Source organism: Thermomyces lanuginosus (genome assembly GCF_041956635.1).
Source record: "Thermomyces lanuginosus strain ATCC 200065 unplaced genomic scaffold VTN49scaffold_24, whole genome shotgun sequence".
Classification (NCBI taxonomy): domain Eukaryota; kingdom Fungi; phylum Ascomycota; class Eurotiomycetes; order Eurotiales; family Trichocomaceae; genus Thermomyces; species Thermomyces lanuginosus.
Window position 1 is genome coordinate 512,580 of NW_027192358.1, and position 24,928 is coordinate 537,507.

Consider the following 24,928-nt stretch of genomic DNA (forward strand, 5'->3'; position numbering starts at 1 on the left):
AAGCGTCACGTTTATCTCGCGAAATGCACACCACCCTGGGAGGAACTGGCTATCGTCTTCCCGCAGTGGCATGATGGCGGAGAACGGTGCGCTCGGCCTCCGAAAGTGGCGTTCGTAGGCGTATTAATCTGTACTAGCATGTGGATATGGGCCATTCAGATCAAAGAACGCGCGTCATGTATGGTAACGGGAGGGATGTACGGCGCGCCAAGGCGACCAAGCCTTCGTACCCCTGGACCAAATCGGGTCAGGGACTGTCCGGAAATTGGGCCGGGTGTTGAGCAAATCATAGATGCCATTACCTACATAATTATCTGGGAAATCTCACCGCACGTCGAGGAGCCATTGAGAGCTTCCCCGTTTCTTGTCATCTTCTTTCGTCGGTAGATTATCTTTTTCTTCCTTTTTCCCCTGCCTCTGCAGGAGACACACCCCCTTTATTAAGGAAATTCGGAGGTCGCTTGTGGCCACCGTAACAATGGGTGTTTTCACCGGTGTCGTCGAGCTTTTCTGCGAAAAATGCTCGACTCTTCCGTCCTATGTCCTGTTCGGCGCCGCATCGGCCACCTTTCTCGTGCTTGCGGTGGTCCTCAATGTCCTCAAACAGCTGTTGTTGAAGAATCCCAATGAGCCACCGGTGGTGTTCCACTGGTTCCCGTTCATTGGCAGTGCCGTTACCTACGGCATGGATCCGTACAAGTTTTTCTTCGACTGCCGGAAGAAGGTGGGTTGTATTGGGAGAGTGGTGTTTGCTAGAGGAAGCTGACTCAACGGCTGCGCGTTGCTGTAGTATGGCGATATTTTTACGTTTGTCCTTCTCGGCAGGAAGGTGACGGTGTTTGTGGGCACGAAAGGAAATGATTTCATCTTGAATGCCAAGCTGAAGGATGTGTGTGCGGAAGAGATCTACTCGCCGCTGACCACTCCGGTGTTTGGCAAGTATGTAGTGTATGACTGCCCCAACGCCAAGCTGATGGAGCAGAAGAAGGTATGAGAGTGACATAATTCTTGAATACGGTCGGTATATGCTGACTGGAAGGAAACCAGTTTATGAAGTTCGGCTTGACCAGCCAGGCTCTGCGATCATATGTGCCTCTCATTGCCGATGAGGTGCTCCAGTACATCCAGAAGAGCAGAGTGTTCCCGGCAGCCAAGGGTGCATTTGATGTGGTCAAGGCCATGGCAGAAATCACGATCTTCACGGCGTCGCGGTCGCTGCAGGGCAAGGAAGTGCGGGAGAAGGTCGACTCGACGTTCGCCCAGCTCTTCCACGATCTGGACATGGGATTTGCACCAATCAATTTCCTGCTTCCGTGGGCGCCGTTGCCGCACAACCGCAAGCGCGACCGCGCTCAGCGCAAGATGGCCGAGACGTACATGGAGATCATCCGGAAGCGGCGTGAGGCAGGCAACAAGAAAGATTCAGAGGACATGGTGTGGAATCTGATGTCCTGCCAGTACAAGAACGGCACGCCAGTGCCGGACATTGAAATCGCGCACATGATGATTGCGCTGCTGATGGCGGGCCAGCACTCGTCATCGTCAACCATCTCCTGGATTGTCCTGCGGCTGGCATCGCGGCCAGATATCACAGAGGAGCTGTTGGAGGAGCAGAAGCGTGTGCTGGGCGAGGACCTCCCGCCGCTGACATACGATGACCTGCAGAAACTGCGGCTGCATCAGCAGGTGATCCGCGAGACGCTTCGTCTGCATGCGCCGATCCACTCCATCATGCGGAAGGTGAAGAACCCGCTGACTGTCGATGGCACGCCGTACGTGATTCCGCCGTCGCACATCGTCCTCGCGGCCCCGGGTGTCACCGCGCGCTCAGAAGAGCACTTCCCCAACCCGATGGAGTGGGATCCGCACCGGTGGGACACCGCCAACCTCAACGACGAAGGCGAGCAAGTCGATTACGGCTATGGTATGGTCAGCAAGGGTGCGGGCAGCCCCTACCTCCCATTCGGCGCCGGTCGCCACCGCTGCATCGGCGAGCAGTTCGCCTATGTGCAACTGGGCACCATCACCGCTACGTTGGTGCGGCACTTCAAGTTTAGGAATCTGCCTGGTGTGACGGATATTCCGCAGACGGATTATTCGGTAAGTTCTTTCGTTCGCTTTTGGCAATGAATTTTTTCTTTTTCTAATGCATGTCGATAGTCCCTTTTCTCCAAGCCCTGGACTGGCTCGATGATTGAGTATGAAAAACGGGAAGCAGCGACGAATGGGAAGGCTTGAATAGAAGTTAGATTCTTTTGAGATTAGCATGTTGTACGACTCCGACTCTAAAAACAACACTCGAGATAATCCTAATAATAGTTTTATGAATTGCGTGCCTAATTTCACCTAGCTCAGAACATTGGATTTTTCTTTTTCTGCAAGTCTATTATTTGACAAACCATCGTACAAGGATATAATACACATAGGTTCAACATAGAGTAAAGCCCACTGAAAAAAGATCCATCCCATTGCATCAATCAAACCCATGCAGTACACCAGAAAACATACAGCCATTACCGCTGGGTCTTGCTCTGCGCCTCCTCAGCCGCTGCTCGTCTCTCCGCGGCCCTCCTCTTCGCGCGCACCTCAGCGCGCCGACGCTCACCGCCGTCGACCTTGTGGCCGCGCTTGTCCTCCCACATACCCTCAACGACACGGATCAGGGCAGCAGTGCCATTGGTGCCCTTGAGAGGCTGTAAATAGGGTCCCTTGATCTGGTTCCCGCGGTGGATGCGCATCCCGGCGTACCGCTTGATGGGCGTGTTCGGGTCGTGCTTGTATTCGGTAGCGTCGGGGGGCAGGTTCACGATGACTTTGCGAGTGCCGGGGGACGATGTTGCGGTAGCCAAAGCATTGGGGTTCGTATCCGACGACGTCGATGCTAACTGTGACGATGATGAGGACGTAGAAGAAGAATTGTCCGGGATTTCAACGACCCTCAACTGAGCAACGCCATCCACAACCACATCCAAATCCCCACCGGGCCCGTATATCCCGCGACGGAACTTCTCTCGGTGTCGTAGCAGGTATCTGCGCTGCCGCGGCGGCTCAATGCCCAGATCCCGCAGCTCGGGCGATGACAGCGTGAAAAGCTGCTCCCAGGAGCTGAACTTGTCGGCGAACTTGACCTGTTCGCGGCCGATGAGGGTCAAAAATGTTTTGACGTCCGGCACGAACGGCGTCGGGGAGGGAACCGTGAGGTTCTTCTTCTTATTTCCCGAATGAAGGCATCGTATACACTGCGATGTTGTTGGCGTGGTGGTTCTTGTGATCGCGGCGTGGAATATGCGGAACTGCGTCGACAGTCCGAGAAATCGGGTGTTGGAAAACAGCATTTTCCACCCCCTTCCCGGGTATCAATACAAGCCCGAAAATGAGGAATCTGGGGAATCAACCCGTCGTCAGAGACGACCGCAGTAGAAAAAGATCAATTGCTTGAGGCGCGCAAAGTTGACTGAGCTCACGCAAGACCTGACGATTTTGGCTGGAAGAAGTTTTGGCCAGGGACTATCGGATCAATAATTCTCCGCTTCCGGGGTAACTCGATACGCGATCATCACAGACCGGCAGCGAGAAGCTGGTCGCGATGACATAGGGCGCTGTCGTTGATGACTCGCCTGGTTTTGAATACTCCCGGGGCGAATTGATTCAGTGCCAATCGTCCAGCTGAGACCATGGCGGTCTCTCCGCTCCCGCAGTCCCCCGCGACATCCTCCATCGCCGATGCCGCCAAGGTCAAAGGACTCGCTGTGCGCAACCTGGCCCAGGGTGTCGCTGAGTCGCCTGCTGCGGCGTCGGAAGTCTCTGGCGGAGCGGATCCAATCACCGCCGGAGATATCGCAGAACAGCTCAATGAGGAGGTGAGGCGGAAGTATGTCAAAGGTGAGAGGCTTGTGTGCAGGTCACGAACACGGCTAGGCTAATACCGTCTGTATACAGACAAGAAGCTCGGTGAAGGAACCTACGCGATCGTCTATCTGGGCCATTTACGCAGTGATCCGTCGACTATGGTTGCGATCAAAAAAATCAAGGTCAATGCCGAATATCGCGATGGGCTGTCGATGGATGCGATCCGCGAAGTCAAATACTTGCAGGAGCTTTCCCACCCGAATATCATTGCGCTGCACGACGTCTTCTCATCGAAAGACCGGAACTTGAATCTGGTGTTAGAATATTTGCCGCTTGGCGATCTGGAGATGCTGATCAAGGATCGTAATATCCAGTACGGTGCGGCGGACGTCAAAGCTTGGATGGGCATGCTGTGCCGGGCAGTCTGGTTCTGCCATGAGAATTTTGTCCTGCATCGCGACATAAAGCCTAACAACTTGCTGATCGCGTCCGACGGCGAGGTCAAGCTGGCCGACTTTGGCCTGGCGCGGTCGTTTGCCGACCCATACCTGAACATGACGCACCAGGTCATTACGCGGTGGTATCGGCCGCCAGAGCTGCTGTACGGCGCGCGGCAGTACTCGGGCGCGGTAGATATCTGGTCGGTGGGCATGGTCTTCGCCGAGCTGCTGCTGCGCGTGCCGTTCGTACCCGGCAACACCGACCTCGACCAGATCAGCAAGATCTGCGAGGCGTTCGGCACGCCCACGGAGCAGAACTGGCCGGGCGTGTCCCAGTTGCCCAACTACGTTCCTGTCGATCCGGCGCACGTGACGCCGCTGCAGGGCCGGGACTTCTTCCTTCGACAGTTCCCGACCGCGGGGCCCGTTGGCGCGGATTTGCTCATGCAAATGTGTGCGCTGGACCCGCGCAAGCGCATCTCAGCCCGCGGCATCTTGGAGCATGCCTGGTGGCGCACAGATCCGCAGCCCACGAAGAAAGAGGCGCTGCCACGCAAGTCGGGCGGCACCAAGAAGATGGGTGACGATCTGACGCGGCGTGGAGGTGACGTCGATGAGCCGCGTTTCTCCAGTGTGAGCCGACAGCTTGACTTTGGGGCGGCCAAGTAGGCCTAAAGGCAATCTTATGCAACGTTCTAGTTACCACTGCATGTTTTGGGTGTCTGGCGTTTGACGGTATCCTGTCTTGTAACTACTCGGACTGACATAGAGGCGGACGGCGTTTGGTGAGGGAACTGAGCTTTGTGTGAGTCTTATCTACCGTTTTCCTGATTAGATTGGCCCTCTCTCCTGGCATGATGTGTCATATGTGTAATATCTCTGCCGCTGGCTGCAACCCTAAGCCCTAATCTTGCCGTTATCACCTGACCTAATCAGCGCTCCTTGTTTTCCGATCGTTTCCCGATCGATCTCGAGGAGAAACAGGAGAAGAACAAGGGGGGCGCCGATTAATTAATCTGACGTACGGAATCCCATCCCGGCGGTACTCGGGCCCAGAACGCCGACTGAATAAGGTTATTAGTCCTCCTGCTGTGTCGCTTTGGCTGCAGATGGCGGATTTTAGATTTCCGAGTCTGCGGTTGTGTCCCTGGCATGGGGCGGGAAGTCCACGTTTTCTGCAGGCTGCATCTTGGCTGGAACCTGCGTGCAGTTCGTATTCAAAGAGCTTAATGGATTTGATCAGGAGCTTTATCACTTTGGATATCGATGGGCAGTTGACGAAAAGTGGGCTGGAACGCAGTACGCGTAGATACGAGTACGAGGGGGAAGTGCTCGAAGTGCTCGTTCCACTCGGAAAGACATCCGGAGCATTGGAATCCTTGGATCTCCCAAGCCATTGGGGGGACGTGCTGCAATTTTGACTGCAATTGAGCCCATCCTAACCGGATGGAGTTTAGCAGATGATGACAATGCACAACGTTCGCAGAGCCAAGGCGCCAAACGTCCAATCCATCACGATCCCGGATCGAAGTCTCTTCTGCTGGTGCAGTTAATCAGGGGCAGACCACCGTCAGTCACCGTTTAGTGGCACGATGGACATGGGCGGTGTTCCTGAGCAAAGAAACACGCTCACCCAGTAAGAAACAGAAGAGCACGGCAGAGCAACACAGCCCAGGAGCCAATAATTATGCACGCAACCCCCATTATGTACGGTAATAATTTCTCTCATAGGGCTAGCATGACAGCATCCCCCCTGATCGCTCATTTCGCGTTGGACGCCAGAAGGTTGATCGGGAACTTAGCCTCTTCCCACTAAATCTTTCCCCGTTGCATTTTCCGATTGCTTGCGGATTGTTTTCTTTTTTCTTGACTTTCTTCTTCTCTCCTGGCAGCGTGAATTCACCATTCCCCCTCTCTCTCTCTTTCTCTCCCTCTCCGTTTGGCCCCAAGGACATGATTGATCGGTTTCTCCGCGTAAATCAATATTCTTCCTGCGCTACTGAAGTTGGTATGCCAGAGAGCTAGCAGACTCGGTTTTCCACGCATCTCTCACCATCACCGAGTTTCTGCGACCACTGCGATCGAGTAGAAAACAGTACTACGACTGGCGATTTGCGTCGAGTGGGAAGCCCGTTGGGCCGATACCGGAGAGTCAGGAATACACGTGCAGTGAACGCGGCAGTCGATGAGTGAGTCGCCCAAACGGCTCTGATCCAGAGTTTACGAACGTAAAATCTTTTCGCCCAACCTGAACTAACGGACAACATAGCTGCATCCATCCGACTTTGGTTGTAAAAACATCGCGTTTCCGCATGCAGCCGGGCCGCCCCTGAGCCGCGTCCTTGTCCTGGCCCGTTTCCACGGAACAATCTCCCCCTAGCCCCCACGTTCGCGAACTCCAACACACCAAAACCATGGCCACGCCGTCGGCGCTCCCGCAGCCGTCGCGGTTGGCGACCAGCACACCGACGGGCGACGGGCCGTCCTCCAAATTGAAAACCCCCTCTGCCACGTCCAGTTTGCCGCGCGCCGCGTCCCCCAATCCGTCCAAGTTGCGACCACCCTCGTCTCCGCGCCCGTCGCAACCGAGCTCCGGCATTGCGTCGCCGCGGTCCGTTTCAGGCACGCCGCGATCGTCCGCTGCAAACGCAGACAATCCCCTGCGCCGATCCGTCAGCATCGCTGCATTTCCACAACCGCCCAAATCACCGGGCGGGTCCGTGGGCTCGCCAACACTAACCTCCAAGGGCAGCTCACCAGATCTGTCCAAAGCGGCTGGCGCTGGGAAAAAAGGAAAGGTGGGCTCGGGACCGACTGCTATTCCCAGCCGCCGCAGCTCGAAGCAAACTCCCTCTATGTTGAGCAACGGCAGTGAAGCCAAGGCAGTGGTTAACGGGAATATAGAGGGTCCGTCCTCACCACAGAGTCGCAGCTCGTCGGCGCAGGGTTCCTATTCCACCAGCGCCACCACTCTGGAGGAGCCAGAAGACGCGGGCCGTCAGGTGGCTGATGCCGGTGAATCCTCCAAGAAGAGTGGCCGAAAAGACAAGGGGAATGTCATTGTTAGCGTCCGTGTCAAGCCCGATCTGGGCGGAGCGGACAATCGATCGGAAGGCGAGTGGCTAGTGGATGGCAGACGGGCAATGATCGCATTTAAAGGAAAAGAAATCTCTGAATACTATTATGGTATGTCTACTCAAAAACTCTTTTCAAATGGTCTGGGGCGAATGCTGACGTGTTCAGATAATGTGTTTACGGCTCATGATAACAACGCCAAAGTGTATGATGCGGCTGCAAAGCGCCTTGTACGTCGAGTCATGGAAGGATATCATGGAACCGTGTTTGCCTACGGTATGACGGGTACGGGCAAGACCTTCTCCATGCAAGGCACCGCCTCGTCACCTGGTGTGATTCCGTTGGCCATCACCGACATCTTCTCGTACATTCGCGAGACGCCGCACCGAGAGTTCTTGCTTCGCGTGAGCTATCTAGAAATCTACAACGAAAAGATCCACGATCTTCTGTCGCCTCCCCAAGGCAATGGGATCGGAGGCGCCCAGCCAGAGGAGATCAAACTTCGCGAGGACAGCAAGCGTGGTGTCTATGCGACACCGCTCAAGGAAGAAATTGTCCAGAGTCCTACACAGCTTCTCCGGGTCATTGCTCGAGGCGACAATGCGCGACGCACGGCAGGCACCCAGTTCAACGCCCGCAGTTCCCGTAGTCATGCAGTTGTCCAGATCGTCGTGGAAAGCCGCGAACGCAATCCCGGTGGCAGCGGCGCTGCCGGGGATAAACGCTCGGGGATCATGCCCGGCGGCGTACGGGTGTCCACGCTGAGCCTGATCGACCTGGCCGGGTCGGAGCGCGCGGCGGAGAGCAAGGAGCGGCGCCAGGAAGGCGCTCATATCAACAAGAGCTTGCTGACCCTGGGCAACGTGATCGCTAAACTGGCCGAGAGCAAGGAAAAAGGCGACAAGTATCTGCCTTACCGAGATAGCAAACTGACCCGGTTGCTGCAGCCGGCTCTGTCTGGCAATTCGCTGGTCAGCATTCTCTGCACTATCCAGCTCGGATCGGCTGGCAGCTCAGCCTCGGCCAACACGCACACCACCGAAACCCTTAATACGCTTAAATTCGCCGCCCGAGCGAAGAATAACATTGTCAGCCATGCCAAGCGGGCCGAGGAATCGTACGCCGCCAACGGCGACGGCGGCAGTCGGGTGCTGCTCGAGCGCTACCGGCAGGAGATCCAAAGTCTCCGCGCCCAACTGGAGAGCCAGGCCAAAGCGCAGGCGGAGAAAGAGGCCAAGCTGGAGCAGGAAAAGATGGAGCGCGAGGCCGCTGCCCGACACGAGGAGCAGATGCTGGAAATCCAGCTGGCACGCACCGCGCTCAAGGAGCGGATCGAACATCTCAACCGGCTCATCCTGTCGTCCAAGTCGATGGGTGTCAACAGCCAACCGGATCGGTTCTCGCGGATCTCCGTCACGAACGAATCCGGCACGCGGTCGTTGCGGTCATCGGCGAGCCAGTCCACAATTGAGTACAGGTCGCTGCGCCGCGCCGTGTCCCAGATGTCAATGCGCAGCGGCGCCCCGGCGTCGCGGTCGTCGCTGGTGCAGGACGATGACGACGACACGATTGGCGAGTTTGGCGACGGCGTTGCCAGCCTTCAGATGCAGGTGGCTGCGTTGCAGGCGGACCTCAGTGACAAGAACCGTTACATCAACACTCTGGAGCGGCGGCTACTCCAGGCACGGCGGGCCAGTCAGTCTCGCATGTCAAGTTTGTCGCAACTCAAGAATGCCGACGAGTCCGAACTCATCCAGATGTTGCGGGAGAAGGACCTGGAGATCCAAGAGCTCCGTGCGCAGCTAGATGACAAGGACCGGATGCTTACGGCTCTGCGGTCCGCTGCTCGTCAGCGCGACATCGCGCAGATGGCGGCGGATCTGATCGGGCCGCGCGCACGCAACGGACATCTCAGCCAGAGTAGCAACACCAGCTCCCTGGCCAGTGCGCCGGCAGCGGTGGGTGACAACGGACATAACCCGCTCCAGTCGCCCGACAAGCCGCCGGAGAACAGACGCAAGAGCATGGACGAGGTGTCTCGCATGCTAGATGAGATGATCCAAGACCGCGTCGAGCAGGGACATCTCGTCAAGTCGTCCCGCGGCAGCATGCGGGTGGTCAGCGGTATCATGAACCCGCGCAACAGCGTCGGACCCGTTCCTCCCCTGCGGGCACCCTCTCCGGGGCGGGAAGTTAAAGAGTCGAAAGAGACGAAAGAAACGAAGGAGACGAAGACTACGCAAGAAGGCAATCCCGAGACGTCGGAGACGGCCTCGTGAGATTTCCCTTTTTGCCTGTGCATTTATCGTCGGTTGATTGATGGGATTCTTTTTACCTTTTTTTTTTTCTTTCTTTCTTCGATTATATACCACTATGTACTGTGTTTGGGATTCATGGGCGATGTTTGCCAGATTGATCATTTGAGGCGTCGGTATTTTTTTTTTTTCTTTATTCCCATGTCTTTTGATTCGACTTTCGACGGAGGACTATTTGCGAGAAAATGGGTGATTGTGTTATGATCTTTTGATTTTCGAGTGTATTGATATTGCCGTACATAGTTACTGAATGGACTGATACCCGCGGCTCTCTGAACTCTCTCTTCTTGTTGCTATCCCCTATCCAGATGGGTTTCCTCGCAGCTCTAATCTCTAATTAATTATTAGGCTCGATCAGGTCGTGACGAGGGTTACAGAGGGCCCCTTCCGACAAAGGAACAACCACCAAGATCCACCCGTGTTTCATCTTCCGCACACCCATTCAGAGGCTTACCCTGATTGGTCGATCTTACTTGGAGATTGCACCCGACCGACGCCCGAGCCAATCAAAAAATCCAATGCTGGACCAATCCGGCGATGGACAAGAGGGCAAATCAACATGTCCCACGACGCTGGAACAATGGATGCAGAATGTGAGATCGTGATGTGGTCATAGAGTAGCATAGAGTTTTGCAGAGGGAAAAAGATTGTACGGGGGGAGCTGTGGTTTCATCGGTTCAAACATTTATTTCTACATACCCCCGATCATGGAGTGGTGGTTTAATTAACCTATTATTTTAACCTACCTCTTTTCTAAGAGTTGGGGATCATGGACTACAGTTTTCATGGCCGAGACGATTAGTTCTTTTTTGTTCGGCCCCCATTGTTGGTGGTGATCACCTGCTGGAAAGGTGGAGAGCAGACGATGAGAAGCACTCGGAAACCAGTGCTTTAGGACCGGTTAGTAGTAGAAGGCATACGCTTTAACAAGGGAGTCGTTCTGAACATGGGAACAGATTTTGCTGGAACTCTGATGAAAGCCTGGTGCTGCCATTTTTGTTTTATTACCGTTGAGTGGAACCGCTGCGCGGTGATTGATTGATTCATCCCGGTCCTATGAATTGATAGCTAGAACTAGCCGGCACCATGATCATCTCCTCTAGACAGAATCCCCCGAGGATGTCCCTTCGGCGGACGGCGTCGTCCAACACTTTGACGGCTAGCCTCCAGTCGCCTGGCCAGAGTCGGACGACGTCGTCGTCAACGACGACGACAAAGGCGGCGACGTTCCTCGCCCCCCCGTTGGCCGATTCGCCTCTGCCGTCGCCAGTGCTGCCTTCGATCATCCCCAGCTATGGCAAACGACCGCCCGGACAAGCACGGCGCAAGGCCATCCGGCTGGTGTCCTGGATGGTGATGATGTTCGGTCTGCTGCAGATGGTCCTGTGGTTAATTCGGGCTGTTCCACAGGTGGTTCGCCATTTGCCGCCCTCGCTATCGCCGTTGTCGTTGTTGGATGGCTCGTACCGTCTCGTGGAGCAGCTGCCGGACGAGGCGGCGCCCGTGGTCGTGGTCAATCGCTGGGAGCGACGGAAATGGACGGTCTGGATTCCTGGATCACAGCCATCTCCATCGGAAATTGAGGATCTCTGTGCGCAGTGCGTTGAGATCTCGCGCCAGCTATCGCATAATAACGAGAGCAGTCCCTTTGATTATGACCATCGAGACCCTAACTACCTAGAAGTAGTCGATGCGCAGAGAATGGGCATCCTGCACCGTGGTCCCCGACGACGAGGCCCAGACCAACAGTCGGGTATCTGCGAATCCACCCTGACCTTTGTGCTGCAGTCCGACGAGGCTGGCATGGGCAACACGTTGTTGAACCTGTGGCTTGCCTATGGCCTTGCCCAGGAGCAGGGCCGCAGCTTCTTCATTGACGACCGCAACTGGGCTTATGGGCGGTACTCGACGTACTTTGCGCCGCCGCCGGTGCCGCGCTGCCGCCCGCCACCGGTGTCACAGCGGGTACCCTGTCCGCTGCAGGCGAAGCACCTGGTCGTGTCGACGGCGAATGCACCGTACATCTTTGGCGCGGAGTTCCACAAGCACTATAGACGACACGGGAAAAGCACCGCCGAGCAACAACGGCGCATCTTCGAACTCGCCCGAGCTGGATACGAGGCGTTGTTCCACCTATCCCCCAGCGATGCAATGTATCTACAGAGACGGGAGCAGCAGCTAGACCAAGAGACCCGCCAGCACGGCGGTATTCAAATTGGCATCCACGTCCGGCGAGGTGATCTGCATCCACTCGAGCCGCTATATCGTGAATCATACCTCCCGCTCGAGCGGTACGCGGAAGAGGCGCGAGAAGCCCTGCGCGGGTTCTTGTTGGACTCGGAGAGTCTCTTTTCCCTGCTTGGTGGAAACCAGGGAGACGACGACACCGACGCCGCGACCACGACGGCCCTCTCCTCGCGCATGATCGTCGCCTCGGATGATCCGGAGGTGTACAACGCTCCCGAATTGCAGGGAGCCGTCAAGGCACAATCATACATCTGGCTCGCCAGCAAGTCTGCGCTGGAGGCACGGCGCGACAGCAACGCCCCGCCGTCTCCCGTCGACGACGCCATCGGCTGGGAAGGCGGCTTCTTCAAGGACATGTTCTGGTCACTTGGCACGCCGCATATCCGGCACGTCATCACCGACAAGCCCTCTGCGGATAAATGGCGAGAACTTGGGCAGCAATCCAAACAGAATCAGTTCAACCTTCCTCCTTCCCCTCCTTCTTCTCCTTCTTCTTCTCCTTCGTCGCCGAAGAACCCCATGCAGGAGCTAAAGGATAATATACCCCGTGCTGACTCCGCCTCCCACCGGTACAACCCCTCGGCCAACGTGCTTGCTCTCCGGGAATTAATCGGCAGAGCATACCTCCTCGATATCGCCATCCTGGCCCAGACAGACCACGTTATCTGCGGGATCAGTAGCGTGACGTGTCGTTTACTGGCCGTGATGATGGGCTGGGACCACGCGATTGCCGGAAGGTCGTGGCATAATATCGATGGGGGGTGGGATTGGACGTTGACGATCTAGATCGATCAAGATAAATGGTCCCTCCTTGTTGGCTTTTTGCCTTTCTTTGTATATATTTGTTGGACATATGACGTTGGAGCCGGGTTGTTTTGGAGTATCATGGCGATATGCATGGGTATGGAGCTGCTGGTTGCTTTCTTTTTTTTTGCATCGAGACCCTCGTTTTTGTTTCGTCGCATTGGGATGGCGTACATTGGCGATGGCCTGCCACGACGGCAACTAAAAAAAGTAATTAATGCAAATACAAATAATAAGTTCAAATGCCGAATATATATCCGTGAGAAATACAAGTCTATGCAACAATTTCCAACTCTGACTTGCGGTTCGGCGCATACACATCCCGGTAGTCCTCCCACAATCGGCGTAGCTCCTGGACGTACCGCGCATGCAGCTCATTGATATATTTATCATCGATCTTGTCTCTATTTTCCTGACGTTCGACGGGGATGGGCTTGCCGACGACGATATTCAACGGTCGCCGATACGGCATCAATCCAACATCGTAGTTGAACACACCGCGGGCATGAAATAGCGGGATGGTGAAACCCAAAGCCTTTTTGACCAGCAGCTGGAATTTATGGATGATTGGATGTTTTGCCGAGTCCACCTGCTCGTACAGATCGTTTTCGCCGAACCCTAGCACGGGGACGAGGTCCGCGCCCGTTCGCACCGCGAGTTTCATGAACCCTTTTCGGTTCTTGAGCACAAGGCGCATCGTGCCAGGTCGCGCATCGAGAGATTCTCGCGCGCCGCCGACGACTATTGTAATAGCACGGCCCATGCCTTCGCCGTCCGCGCCGCCCTGGGTAAGGATATTCTCACACGACTCGCGCGATACACTTGCGAGGCCCATGCTCATGATGTACTCGCGGTAAAACGGCACGCGGAAGTTCGAGTCCAGTGTGAGTAGCGTGTTGGTGATCCCGGGAAAAAGCCGCGAAAAGCCCAGTGCCTCTGTTGCAAACGCCGCGAACGCTCCGTGCGAGATGATCCCATGCGGATGGTAACCAAAAATGTACTTGCGGGTCGGCAACAATGGCACCGTCCGGTGCAGTCGCGCCGGAAAGTAACCCGCATAGAACCGCCAGATGGGCAGTGAGCGCATGGTGGAGCTCCGGAGCCGCAGCTTCCCGGATGAGCCGGCATTGGAGAAGAGTATATAGATCAGATACGGCACTATCAATGGCCAGGACAGCGGAATCGCGCAGACGAGGAAGAAGATGGTAAGGAAGGTCGCAATGGTCACCGAGTGGGCAAGCACAACGAGCGTTTGGAGTCGTCGTTCAAGGCCGATGTTGAGCGGAGCCCATCGGATTCTACAGAGGTTAATTTTCAAGCGTATGTATATGATCGGATCGTAATCTCACCCCCGCCCTTCAGAGGACTCTGGAATCGCCGGATGCGACTCCATTTGCGGCTTACCATTGTCTGCTGCTGACTTTGGGCGACTTCCGGGCATTGTCGGCTGAGCGTAACTTAGTTCTTTTATCACGGCCTCGGAACACGGTCGGCGTGTTCAAGGGTTGCTTGTCGCGCCGCGGTCGAAATTCTTTTCTCTAACAATGCGCAGCATTGGATGTAGTAGGGGCACAGAAATTCGGAGAGGAATATCTGCGTACGGACATCGGAGCTGGGAAATTGCGGGTCAAGCTCTGGTCTTTGGTATGACGTTGATGGAGCCGAGCCCCTGGGGGATGCCCGACTGACCCTCGCACCGAGGGCCGACCTGTAGATAGGGGCAATCCACCAACATGAACTACGCAAACCAACCAATCCCGTCTCCTTTGCTCAGCATAGGAAGTTTCCAAATGCTAAGCTGACTGCACTGGACTATCACGTGCAGTGGTTGACAAACCTGAGTAGCAGCCAGCAGCCCTCTGCGGGGTGAGCTGAGCCGCAGGCGCACTGTTGGAGAGGAGAGGGTATGGCTTTGATGTTGAGCTGAAACCCCAGCCTTGTACTTGTATTCCTGACTACAGTAATCCTTCTTGCGTACGTAGAATTGGATATTAAATCGGAGTTTGTGTGCCTGGAAACAATGATGACTTTACAGGAGCCGCTGAAGATCCTCTCCTTGGGTGCGACGGTCAATTCCTCTCAACTTATTATTTCGCTGACTCTGCCTATAAGACGGCGGCGGGATCCGGGGCTTATCTATTCTCCTCATTCTTGAGGATATAATGGAAAAGATACGCGACAAGAACGGCCTTGACCATGTCCCCCGGCCATGTGAGCACTTTGACTTGATCGGGGGCACAGGCACGGGAGGGTGATATCAATTGCCTGCGCGATAGTAGTGCTAAGTTGACTGACAGACACAGAATCATTGCGATTATGCTCGGGAGACTGCGAATGACAGTCGATGAATGCATAAAAGAGTACCGAGACCTCGCGAAACGTGCCTTCACACCAAAAACCATGTGGAAATCAATTTTGAGCAGTCCATTTGGATCTATCTTCTCTGCCGAGCATCTCGAAGATGCAGTAAAGTCGACAACTAGGAGATTCTGTATGGAAGAAGAATGCAAAGTCCGTCCGAGCGAAGATCCGTCGGCCGCTCAGACATGTCCGCACGATAACATACTTTTCCTCGATAAGACATGCACAAGGACGTATGTTTGAAACAACGGTGATACCATTGACACAGTTGAGCTTATACGTCATAGGGTGGTCTTAGCAATCACAAGAGATAACATTGATGCTCCTCCCACCCTCTTCAGAACCTATGATGCATCGACTGCCTTTGAATCATGCACTGTTTGGGAAGTCGCACGGGCCACGTCAGCGGCAGTAGGTTTCTTCGAGCCCATAAGACTTGGGCGCGATGGGATCGAGTTTGTCGACGCTGCTTTTGGATACAACAATCCGTGCGAAGTCCTTGTTCAGGAAGGTCGAAAGGTGTTTCCAGAACGCCGTCTGCTGCGGATCGTAAGCATTGGCACGGGCCTAGGGGACGTGATCACTATCGAAAATTCCTCAGAATCAATCGTCAAAGCACTGAAGAGTATGGCCACATCGTCGAAGAGAGCAGACCGCAATTTATCAGCTTGGTTTGAACATGATGATCAATACTTCCGGTTTAATGTCGATCAAGGGCTGAAAGACATAACATTGTCGGACTGGGAAAAGGCCAGCACAATTTCAGCACATACTCGTAACTATTTGGCCGAGAATGAAAGGGCTATCAGGAAGTTCGTGGACAGTCTCTTCAAAACCGCCTCCATTGGTGGCGATGAACACAAGCCAGCTTCAGAACGCATACACTTCGCTGTGCCTTTCCCGAGGAACAAGAATTTTGTCGGTAGACAGTCAATTATCAAACACCTTCTTTCAATCGTTCCGCCCCATGCGGACGCTGACGACTGTCAAAGAACTGCGGTTGTTGGCTTGGGAGGCGTTGGGAAGACGCAGATTGCTCTTGAGGTTGCCTATCGGGTTCGCGAGAGACTCCCCGATTGCTCCGTCTTTTGGGTTCCAACTATAGATGCCGTCAGCTTCAAAAACGCCTACAGAAAGATCGGCCAGTTGTTGGAGGTTCCCGGAATCAATGACGACGAAGCAGACGTAGAGGAGCTTGTAAAAAGCGCCCTGAGCGATGAAAGCGCTGGCAGCTGGCTCTTGATTGTTGACAACGCCGACAACTCAGATCTATTCAGCGGCGATACCAATCTCGCCCGCTATCTCCCATCCAGCCGGCAAGGTTCCCTGCTGTTCACGTCTCGGAACCGTGAGTTGATAGTGGAGCTCGGGATTACAGCGCTGAATACCGTCGATGTCGACAGCATGAGCGAGGAGGAGGGTTTGGAATTCTTAGAGATGCATCTGACAAAGGATCAGATTAGCAATTCGGACGATACAGCAAAGTTGCTCGACGTTCTTGGTTATCTGCCTCTTGCCATCAGACAGGCTGCGGCATATATGGCCAAGAAGCAGATCTCAACGACAAAGTACCTCGAATATTGCCTGTCGAGTGACAAGTCAATGGTTTAGCTGTTGAGCAAGGATTTTGAAGATAGCCATCGATACGAGGAGGCACAGAATCCGATTGCTACAACGTGGCTCATCTCATTTCGTCATGTTACAGACCATGACCCTCTGGCTGCCGATTATCTGAAGTTCCTTTGCTTTCTAAATGAGAAAGGTATTCCGCGGTCTCTCCTTCCCGGAGATCCTTGGACACTGGACGCAGAAGATGCTCTTGGGACATTGAAGGCGTACGCTTTTATTACTGAAAGAAAGGATTCGGATATGTATGACATGCACCGACTGGTCCGGCTGGCAATGATGAATTGGCTAGATAAGGAAGGAGAGCTCGAAGAGTGGGCAACCAAGGTGTTCCGACGCGTCGAAGAGGCCTTTCCATCTCCTCGGTACAATAACATAGCCGAATGGATAGGCTACCTCCCACATGCCAAACAGATACTCGAGCGTGAAACGATTGCGGAGGATGGGATGTCGGACCTTCTTTTCAAAGTAGGGCGTGGTTATCAAATTCTGGGTCAGTATCGTCAAGCAGAGGCAATGCATCGACGCGCATTGAAGGGACGAGAGGCAGCGCTGGGCCCGGATCATTTAGACACCCTCGCCGGCGTTGACAATCTGGGCGCCACCCTCCGACACCAAGGACAATACAAAAAAGCAGAGGAGATGCATCGACGGGCGCTAGAAGGACGCGAGAAGGTTCTGGGGCCCAATCATGCGGACACAATCACCAGCGTCAACAATTTGGGCAGCGACCTTTGGTATCAGGGAAAATACGATAAATCAGAACCAATGCATCGACGTGTACTTGAGATACGAGAGAAGATGTTGGGGTTTGATCATCCAGACACTCTCGCAAGTGTCAGCATCCTGGGCGTCACGCTTGGTGCGCTAGGTCAGTGCGAAGAGGCGGAGGCGATGCTTCGACGCGCGCTAGAGGGACGCGAGAAAACTCTGGGACCCGACCATCCAGACACTCTCGCTAGCTTCTGCTTCTTGGGTCGCATTCTCCTAATTCGAGGACAGATCGACGAAGCAAGCTCTATGCATCGACGGGCATTAGAAGGTCGAGAGAAGGTGCTGGGATCCGATCATCCGCGCACTCTCAGCAGCGTCCGCGATATGGGTGACGTCCTTCAGAATCAAGGACAGTATGAGAAGGCAGAAGCCATGTATCTGCGCGCACTCGAGGGGCAAGAGAAGGTGTTGGGGGCCGATCATCCGGACACCCTCGCCTGTGTCAGTGGTCTGGCCAACGTCCTTTACTCTCGAGGAGAGTACGAAAGAGCGGATGCAATGAATTGGCGAGCACTGGAGGGACAAGAGAAGATTCTCGGTCATGATCATCTGGAGACCCTCGCAACCGTCTACCGTTTGGGCATCACCCTTGTAAGGCAAGGGAAACACGAAAGGGCGGAGGCAATGTTTCGCTGGGAACTAGAGGGACGAGAAAAGGTGCAGGGTGGCGATCATCCAGAAACACTTATCAGCCTGCACAACCTGGGCTGCGTACTTGTGAGACTACGGCAGCACGAAAGGGCAACGGAGATGTTTGAACGGGCGTTAGAGGGACGAGAGAAGACTCTGGGGTTTTATCATCCAGACACCCTTGCCAGTGTCGACAACCTGGGCGTTGCCCTCGTGAAGCTAGGGCAATATGAGAAAGCAGAGTCATTATTTCGACGAGCACTAGAGGAGCGAGAAAAGGTGCTGGGCCCGGATCATCCAGACACCATCATCAGTGCCCAGCACCTTTCTTGGGTCCTTAACAAGCAAAAGAAGAACAAGGGAACCGAGGGATTTCGTCAGAGACTCCGAAAACTGTTTTAAGGCCGTAATTCTCGAACATTGCCTTTCGCTTCACTTTTCGAAAGGCTACCAGCTTCTTATATATATATACCGGCCACTGTGCAATGAAATCCAAGGAAGCCATTTATTTCCTGCCAGCACTCCGGTTCAAATGATCGATTTTCCAAAACAATAACATTCGGGCCGCTATAGCTGGTAGATGTATGATCAAGAAGGTGCCATGAGGTCGAAATTTATTTGCACTCTATAGCCTGGACACACTCAACCTGTCAAACTCGGTGACGTTCATTGCTCGTCCCAAGGACTACTACAAGGATTCTGTAGTAAGTAGTCACGTTCTGGATGCTTCCAGCTGCGACTAAGATAGAGAAGTAAAGCTCCAATCTGACCTGCAACTAGCGACAATGGAGCAATTGGTCGTCCTGAGATTGATGGGGCCCCAGTTCTCAGGATTTACCGTGGTTTGAATACGCTTCTCGTATGGCCTCCGTCCAGCGAAAGATCGCCATACTTACGAAATCGAAGTATTAAGATTCTGCCATTCATTTTCATTCCAATGAATCTCTATGCTCTATGCATGAAGCCTTCATAATGTCCCATCCGTCAAACGCCAGCCGCTTGAAAGCCAAAAACATTATGCCCTGACCATGAATATCTATGCCATGTCAGTGCAGTCCAGTCATCCAGTCGACTGGTAAACTTACCTCCTGTAATGACCGCTCGTCCATAACCGCTCTTTTCTTCTGCTGAATGTGACGCCCCCTGATAGCTTGTCGCCCAATAGGAGTCTGTGACCGCGATTTCGTTGCCTGGCCAGCTGTCGTTTTGGCCACTTCGTCAGATGATGGCGATTCTCGAGTTCCAGACTTTTCGTCGTCGCTCGAAGAAGAGGATGGTGCTTTGCGCTTTTTCGACTTCTTCTCCGACTTGTCTGATTCTTCCTTTCTCTTCTTTTTCTTTTTCTTTTCCTTATCCTTATCCTTCTTGTCTTTCTTGTCCTTGCTCTTCTTCTTCTTTTTCGCTTTATCCTTCTTGTCCACCCCGTCTTCGTCCTTCACCTTCGACACCCCCTCCGTCTCCGAATCAGCCTTGTCCGTGGTCTCACTGGAATTCGCATCTGTTTCCTTTCCAGATTCCTCCGACTGCAGTTTCGGAGCTGACTTGATATCCTCCGGAACCAAAAAGCCACCGCTAATAAACTGGATGGCGTTATATTTCCTCTGCGCGTACATTGCTAGCTTGATGTCGTCGCGTTTCCGTTGTTCCTCAGCAAGCTCAGCGTCGCTCTTTCCATTCAGCCGTCCCAAAAGTCCCTGGAATGCGCTCAGTCCTGTAGGTTCATCGTCTCCCATTCCGCGCGGGCGTGCCCCGAGGCCCAGGTTATCATCTTTGATTGCGACTTTGATATGCGATGCACTAGCAGCGGTGTAGTGCTCAGCATGCTTCGCATTGCGCGCTCCTAGAAGACTCCCAGGGGTCCAGCCCTGAGCAGTCAGGATCTTGTGTCCGAACCCCTCGGTCGATCGAGCCCATCGTGTATTGTTCGGGTCGTGGGCTAGCTTGATCTTCCTATTCTGCGGTCAACGAAATTGCACCTTGTAACGATGGCCAATGCTTACTTCTTTTTGGGAGCTGCAAGACCCATGTCGGCGACATGTGCAATGGGTTTGCAGTCCTAATCTATCAACGAGGAGCCGATTCGACGAGGTTATCGATCTCGAGTTGGTCCCTGTCAACAGAAAAATTTCAGACCCGCAGAGATAAGATCAGCCATGTACGCTAAACTTACTTCGGCAATAACCGCTGATGGCCGTAATGATACGCGGCGCGACTGACAGCTGCGGGACCTGATGGACTCTGCGACGGGCATTTTCGCATTACCATGGTATTCTGAAACCTCTGGACTCGATTCTCGCAGCTAGACAGCGGATCGTATAGATTCCGGGTGCAATTCGCCGCTGGCCGTGCCGTCGCCCCAATCGATTCAAGTCCCCACGTTCCAAGATGCGGTCAATCTGAACAAGGAATACATTAGACGAACAGGAAATGTCGTCCTTGCGCGTACTCTGTCGAGAAAATCCTCGTACCATTGCCCTTGTGAAATCGGACTCCGTCCTGCTCTTCCGTCACGCACAACAGTCTGCCGACGCTTTCCGGAATGCCGCCCTGAACGCTCCCCACGTGCCACCCCGCTGCTTGGTGGAATTTGCCTCGAAATCCTCAGTCGATTTGCGGGACTACAGACTACTAGGCGAAGGACACGGAACCCTGGGAGTCATCTCCAAGAACAGTGATGTTTTTGTATGCGTTGTCACAGGGTCATCTCGCGCTGCGTTGGTGCGGCCGGGAGAGACCGTGCTCCGGATTGATAATGTCGAGTTCTGTACGAGCCAATTGCACCAAGACGTCCGGATGAGGACGAATATTGACTCGAATTAGATTGCCTGAATCGATCGGATTATGACTATGCTGAGCATCTTCAGTCAACAGCCAGCTTTGCTGCTGAGGAGGAAGATGATTATGATACGGTCCAAAGCCAACGGGAAATTATCACAGATCACCCTTTTTTGGCGCTGAAAAAGCTCCTTAGTGATGGGAGTTTCTACTATAGCGTGGACTTTAATTTGACGGAGCGACTTCAGGATCGGTATGGAATATCCCCAGTTACTGGACTGTCCCATTGACCAATTGCAAAGGTCCAATACATCGGCCGGGTTCGACATTGAAGGCCTGGATCAAGATATGCTATGGAACTCTTACATGATTGCTCCGCTTTTGCAGTTCCGAAGTCGCTTAGCGGCCCATGACAAAGCGCGCCTCGATGCTTCTGACATGTTAACGACCGTTATCCGAGGGTTCGCAGGTACCATGTCAATCCCGGCGTCGGTGTCACCTGTGCCTCATTTACAGTCCGATACTCCGTCAACTCTGACTGTTATTTCTCGCTTGTCATCTCGCCGGGCAGGCACCCGGTTCAACTCTCGAGGAATTGATGACGATGGCTTTGTTGCGAACTTTGTCGAGACGGAGACAGTCTTGTGGTGTCCTCCGGGTTTCTCCTTTTCGTACGTGCAGATTCGGGGTTCTGTCCCTGTTTTTTGGGAACAAAGCCCCGGGTTACTTCCGGGACAGCAGAAAATCGAGATTGCCCGCTCATTTGAAGCAACAAGGCATGCCTTTGAAAAACACTTCGAGAGCCTGGAGCTCAACTACGGCGCTGTTCATACCATCAACCTCTTAAGTGAGGAAAAAACTGGAGAGGCAGAGCTGTCTGCCCGATTTCGTCGACATATCGCAGACAGGTCCAAAAGACAGCAAAAGGAGGACTCATTTTCGGTGGATCACAATCTGTCCAGACTAACAGAGTACGACTTTCATGCCGAAACCCGCGGAGCGCAGGGCTATGAGGCAAGCAATCAGATCCGTCACATCATCTGGAACGCATTGGTCGGATTTGGATATTTCTTGAGCGATGACAGTGGGCAAAGTACACTGGTGGACGTCGACGCAAAACGAGAGGGCTCAACAGTGGTTCTACAACAAGAGGGGGTTTTCAGAACAAATTGCTTGGATTGCCTGGACAGAACAAACCTCGTGCAGACTATCATCAGTCTGATGGCTTTGGAGCTCTGTCTCCATCAATATGGAGGTCGCATAGTGCCCGAGATCCAGATGAGGCATGCGACGCTGTGGGCGGACAATGGCGACGCTCTCTCGAAAATTTACGCTGGAACGGGCGCTCTCAAATCCTCATTTACCCGGCATGGAAAGATGTCGCTCGCTGGTGCCATCGCAGACGTCAGAAAGAGTGCAACGCGGTTGTACGTCAACAATTTCGCAGACAAGGCGCGACAAAACACAATCGACATGCTGCTGGGACGGCTACCGGATCAGGTATCTGTCGACTTGTATGACCCTGTCAATGATATCGTTTCTGCAGAGCTGAACCGGCGGATCGATGAATATACCTCGTCCAAAACGATCAAGATATGGACTGGGACGTTCAACCTCAATGGCAGGTCAAACAATTTCACCGCGGACCTGTCACCCTGGCTCTTGTCACAGAGAGAAAAGGACCAGGAAGATCCCGCCATAGTCGCCGTCGCGTTTCAGGAAATTGTTCAACTCAGCCCCCAGCAGATCATGTCTACGGATCCAGGTCCGCGAATTGTGTGGGAGGAAGCAGTCCGGAACTGTCTCAATTCGTACGCCGAGAGATATGGAAAGGAGAAATACGTACTTCTGCGAAGCGGGCAGCTCGTCGGTGCCGCTCTTCTTCTCTACGTTCGTGCGGACGTCCTGGGAGAAGTGAAAAACGTCGAGGGAAGCGTGAAGAAGGTATGTGGTGCTCCCATTCGCAACGATTTGGATGGTAATTAACGAGAACTAGACCGGATTGTCGGGAATGGCGGGCAACAAAGGAGGCTGCGCAATCCGTCTCGACATGTCCAGCACTCGACTGTGCTTTGTCACCGCTCATCTCGCGGCTGGCGCTTCCAATTTTGAGGAACGGAACCGCGACTACGAGACAATTAGCCATGGTCTTCGGTTTCTGAGAAACAAGACCATCGACGATCATGACACCATTATTTGGTTTGGTGACTTTAACTATCGCATTGACCTTCCCAACCAAGAGGTTCGGGAATTGGCAGCGAAGAACCAGCTCGACACACTTCTTGCAAACGACCAGGTAATTCGTTCACTCTTCTCGCAACGGGAGAGTAGAGCTGATTTCTGCTCAGCTGAACTTGCAAATGATGGCCGGGAAGACCTTCCCGTCCTATCTAGAGGGTCCGATCACATTTCCACCTACTTACAAGTACGACGTAGGCAGCGATGAGTACGATACTTCGTACGTGCCATCCTTTCTCTTTTGAAATTCCGAATACTGACCCAAAGCCAGCGAAAAAGCACGAACACCTGCCTGGTGCGATCGCGTGCTCTGGAAAGGCCGCAATCTCCGCCAAACCTATTACAACACCGCAGACCTCAAGATCTCCGACCATCGCCCGGTGGTCGCACAGTTTGAGTGCACGATCAGGATTGTCAACGAGCAGGCCAGGGACCAATTGCGTCGCCAACTATACGAGCGACGCCGGTCCGAGATGAAGGACCTGCCCGCGTCGAGAACGCTGGTAGACCTCAGTGACGACAGTGAGGAACTAGTAGACACAAGGCCTACTGCTGCTCCAGGAGGACGGCATCCTCCGCCTCCTGTTCCGGCTCCCCGGCGTGCGAAAACCCTTGAGCAAGGTATGCATTGACGTTCTCCTGTGTACGCTGTTTCGCCTCACAGAAATACTAAAACGATACGTAAAGGCAAAGGTTTCCATGCAGAACCTACTCCTCTCAAGGGCCCTCGACTCGGGAAAACACCGACATCGACGCTCACGGATGATTGGGTTCATGTTCCCAACAAATCTGCACCCGCCCCGCCTCCTCCGCGACTCGCAAAGAAGAAGCCGGTCCCTTCGGCGACGACGGAGACGGCGACGGTGTCGACGCCGCACCCTCCGCCGAGAAGCGTGCGATCAACTCCAGAACCCGGCCCGAGTTCCGCATCCACTCCTCGCGGTTTCCCGTCTCCATCACCATCTCCCTCTCCCGTTTCGGTCCCATCAGCCCATCATCAACAGCCAATCCAACCCACCTCCACCACCACCTCTTCCTCTTCCATCTCATCGCAGAAACCCGGAGTATCACCACCCCCAATCCCCAGGAAGCCGGTCGGACTCCGAGCTCCGCCGAGTTCGTCTCCATCTACACCTGTCTCAATCACTGCACCCGTCGTCAACTCGGGGCCGCAGCTCCCACAACGAAATGTCGTGCCTCGGAAACCTCCTCTTCCCCCAAGGAGAACGGAACAACAACATAGTCCCACGGAGAAGGAACAGGATGGGAACCAAAGCCGAAGCAATGGCAGCGCGGGGGATGATTTGCTGGGTGGAAGCGATGCAGGTGCATCTTCCATTGACAACTGGAAGCCGCTGCTTCCAAGTCGATAGGTCTCCATGCAGATTTAGATCTCTAACAATATCTTCTTCCATATAGACGGTTCTTGGTAATATCGTCGTCATTCTTGTACAACGTAAAAAGTAATGGGAACCATAACGCAACATTCGTTCGTGGGTATAATGTGATATATCTATCAGACTATCCCGCAGTGACACATAAAACACGTCGCACGCCTTCATAACAAGAATTCAAGGAAACCATCCGTACTGGAGACAAAAGCATGGTAAATGCAACTCGTCGCTCTTCGCCAGAACCGTCAAACACCGATCGCTAGTAAATCATCGTCACATGTCGTCAAATCATGACTCATCATATCATAACAATCCATACATGAGCGAAGCACCACCTTCACCCCCCCCTGGGGCATGAGAAACCAATCCCGACCACGTCGAGAGGAAAAGCCATGCCCCC

At 53.9% G+C, this 24,928-nt stretch overlaps 9 protein-coding genes across 9 annotated transcripts; 6 read left to right on the top strand and 3 right to left on the bottom strand.

Moving 5' to 3' along the window:
• Positions 1-478: 478 nt before the first annotated feature.
• Positions 479-2,238, top strand: VTN49DRAFT_2116 (uncharacterized protein; the record flags this gene model as incomplete). Its single annotated transcript, XM_069409806.1, has 4 exons — positions 479-724; positions 791-988; positions 1,048-2,100; positions 2,161-2,238. 4 exons carry the CDS (start codon positions 479-481, stop codon positions 2,236-2,238), a joined length of 1,575 nt encoding a protein of 524 aa, XP_069269873.1.
• A 275-nt stretch (positions 2,239-2,513) lies between these two features.
• VTN49DRAFT_2117 (mitochondrial 37S ribosomal protein mS41) lies at positions 2,514-3,335 on the bottom strand (the record flags this gene model as incomplete). The annotated part of the gene is made up of 1 exon (XM_069409807.1): positions 2,514-3,335. One exon carries the CDS (start codon positions 3,333-3,335, stop codon positions 2,514-2,516), a length of 822 nt encoding a protein of 273 aa, XP_069269874.1.
• Positions 3,336-3,674: 339 nt separating this feature from the next.
• VTN49DRAFT_2118 (uncharacterized protein) lies at positions 3,675-4,958 on the top strand (the record flags this gene model as incomplete). Its single annotated transcript, XM_069409808.1, has 2 exons — positions 3,675-3,882; positions 3,940-4,958. 2 exons carry the CDS (start codon positions 3,675-3,677, stop codon positions 4,956-4,958), a joined length of 1,227 nt encoding a protein of 408 aa, XP_069269875.1.
• A 1,745-nt stretch (positions 4,959-6,703) lies between these two features.
• VTN49DRAFT_2119 (uncharacterized protein) lies at positions 6,704-9,643 on the top strand (the record flags this gene model as incomplete). The annotated part of the gene is made up of 2 exons (XM_069409809.1): positions 6,704-7,475; positions 7,533-9,643. The coding sequence occupies 2 exons, from the start codon at positions 6,704-6,706 to the stop codon at positions 9,641-9,643; spliced, it is 2,883 nt and encodes a 960-aa protein (XP_069269876.1).
• Positions 9,644-10,765: 1,122 nt separating this feature from the next.
• VTN49DRAFT_2120 (uncharacterized protein) lies at positions 10,766-12,712 on the top strand (the record flags this gene model as incomplete). Its single annotated transcript, XM_069409811.1, has 1 exon — positions 10,766-12,712. The coding sequence occupies one exon, from the start codon at positions 10,766-10,768 to the stop codon at positions 12,710-12,712; it is 1,947 nt and encodes a 648-aa protein (XP_069269877.1).
• A 292-nt stretch (positions 12,713-13,004) lies between these two features.
• VTN49DRAFT_2121 (uncharacterized protein) lies at positions 13,005-14,171 on the bottom strand (the record flags this gene model as incomplete). Its single annotated transcript, XM_069409812.1, has 2 exons — positions 13,005-14,028; positions 14,080-14,171. 2 exons carry the CDS (start codon positions 14,169-14,171, stop codon positions 13,005-13,007), a joined length of 1,116 nt encoding a protein of 371 aa, XP_069269878.1.
• Positions 14,172-14,753: 582 nt separating this feature from the next.
• On the top strand, positions 14,754-18,523 carry VTN49DRAFT_2122 (uncharacterized protein; the record flags this gene model as incomplete). Its single annotated transcript, XM_069409813.1, has 5 exons — positions 14,754-14,790; positions 14,843-14,981; positions 15,034-15,324; positions 15,379-16,659; positions 16,729-18,523. The coding sequence occupies 5 exons, from the start codon at positions 14,754-14,756 to the stop codon at positions 18,521-18,523; spliced, it is 3,543 nt and encodes a 1,180-aa protein (XP_069269879.1).
• A 613-nt stretch (positions 18,524-19,136) lies between these two features.
• Positions 19,137-20,147, bottom strand: VTN49DRAFT_2123 (uncharacterized protein; the record flags this gene model as incomplete). The annotated part of the gene is made up of 3 exons (XM_069409814.1): positions 19,137-19,157; positions 19,207-20,071; positions 20,122-20,147. The coding sequence occupies 3 exons, from the start codon at positions 20,145-20,147 to the stop codon at positions 19,137-19,139; spliced, it is 912 nt and encodes a 303-aa protein (XP_069269880.1).
• Positions 20,148-20,548: 401 nt separating this feature from the next.
• On the top strand, positions 20,549-24,507 carry VTN49DRAFT_2124 (uncharacterized protein; the record flags this gene model as incomplete). The annotated part of the gene is made up of 7 exons (XM_069409815.1): positions 20,549-20,885; positions 20,942-21,149; positions 21,199-22,840; positions 22,893-23,192; positions 23,245-23,354; positions 23,406-23,755; positions 23,822-24,507. The coding sequence occupies 7 exons, from the start codon at positions 20,549-20,551 to the stop codon at positions 24,505-24,507; spliced, it is 3,633 nt and encodes a 1,210-aa protein (XP_069269881.1).
• Positions 24,508-24,928: the final 421 nt, after the last annotated feature.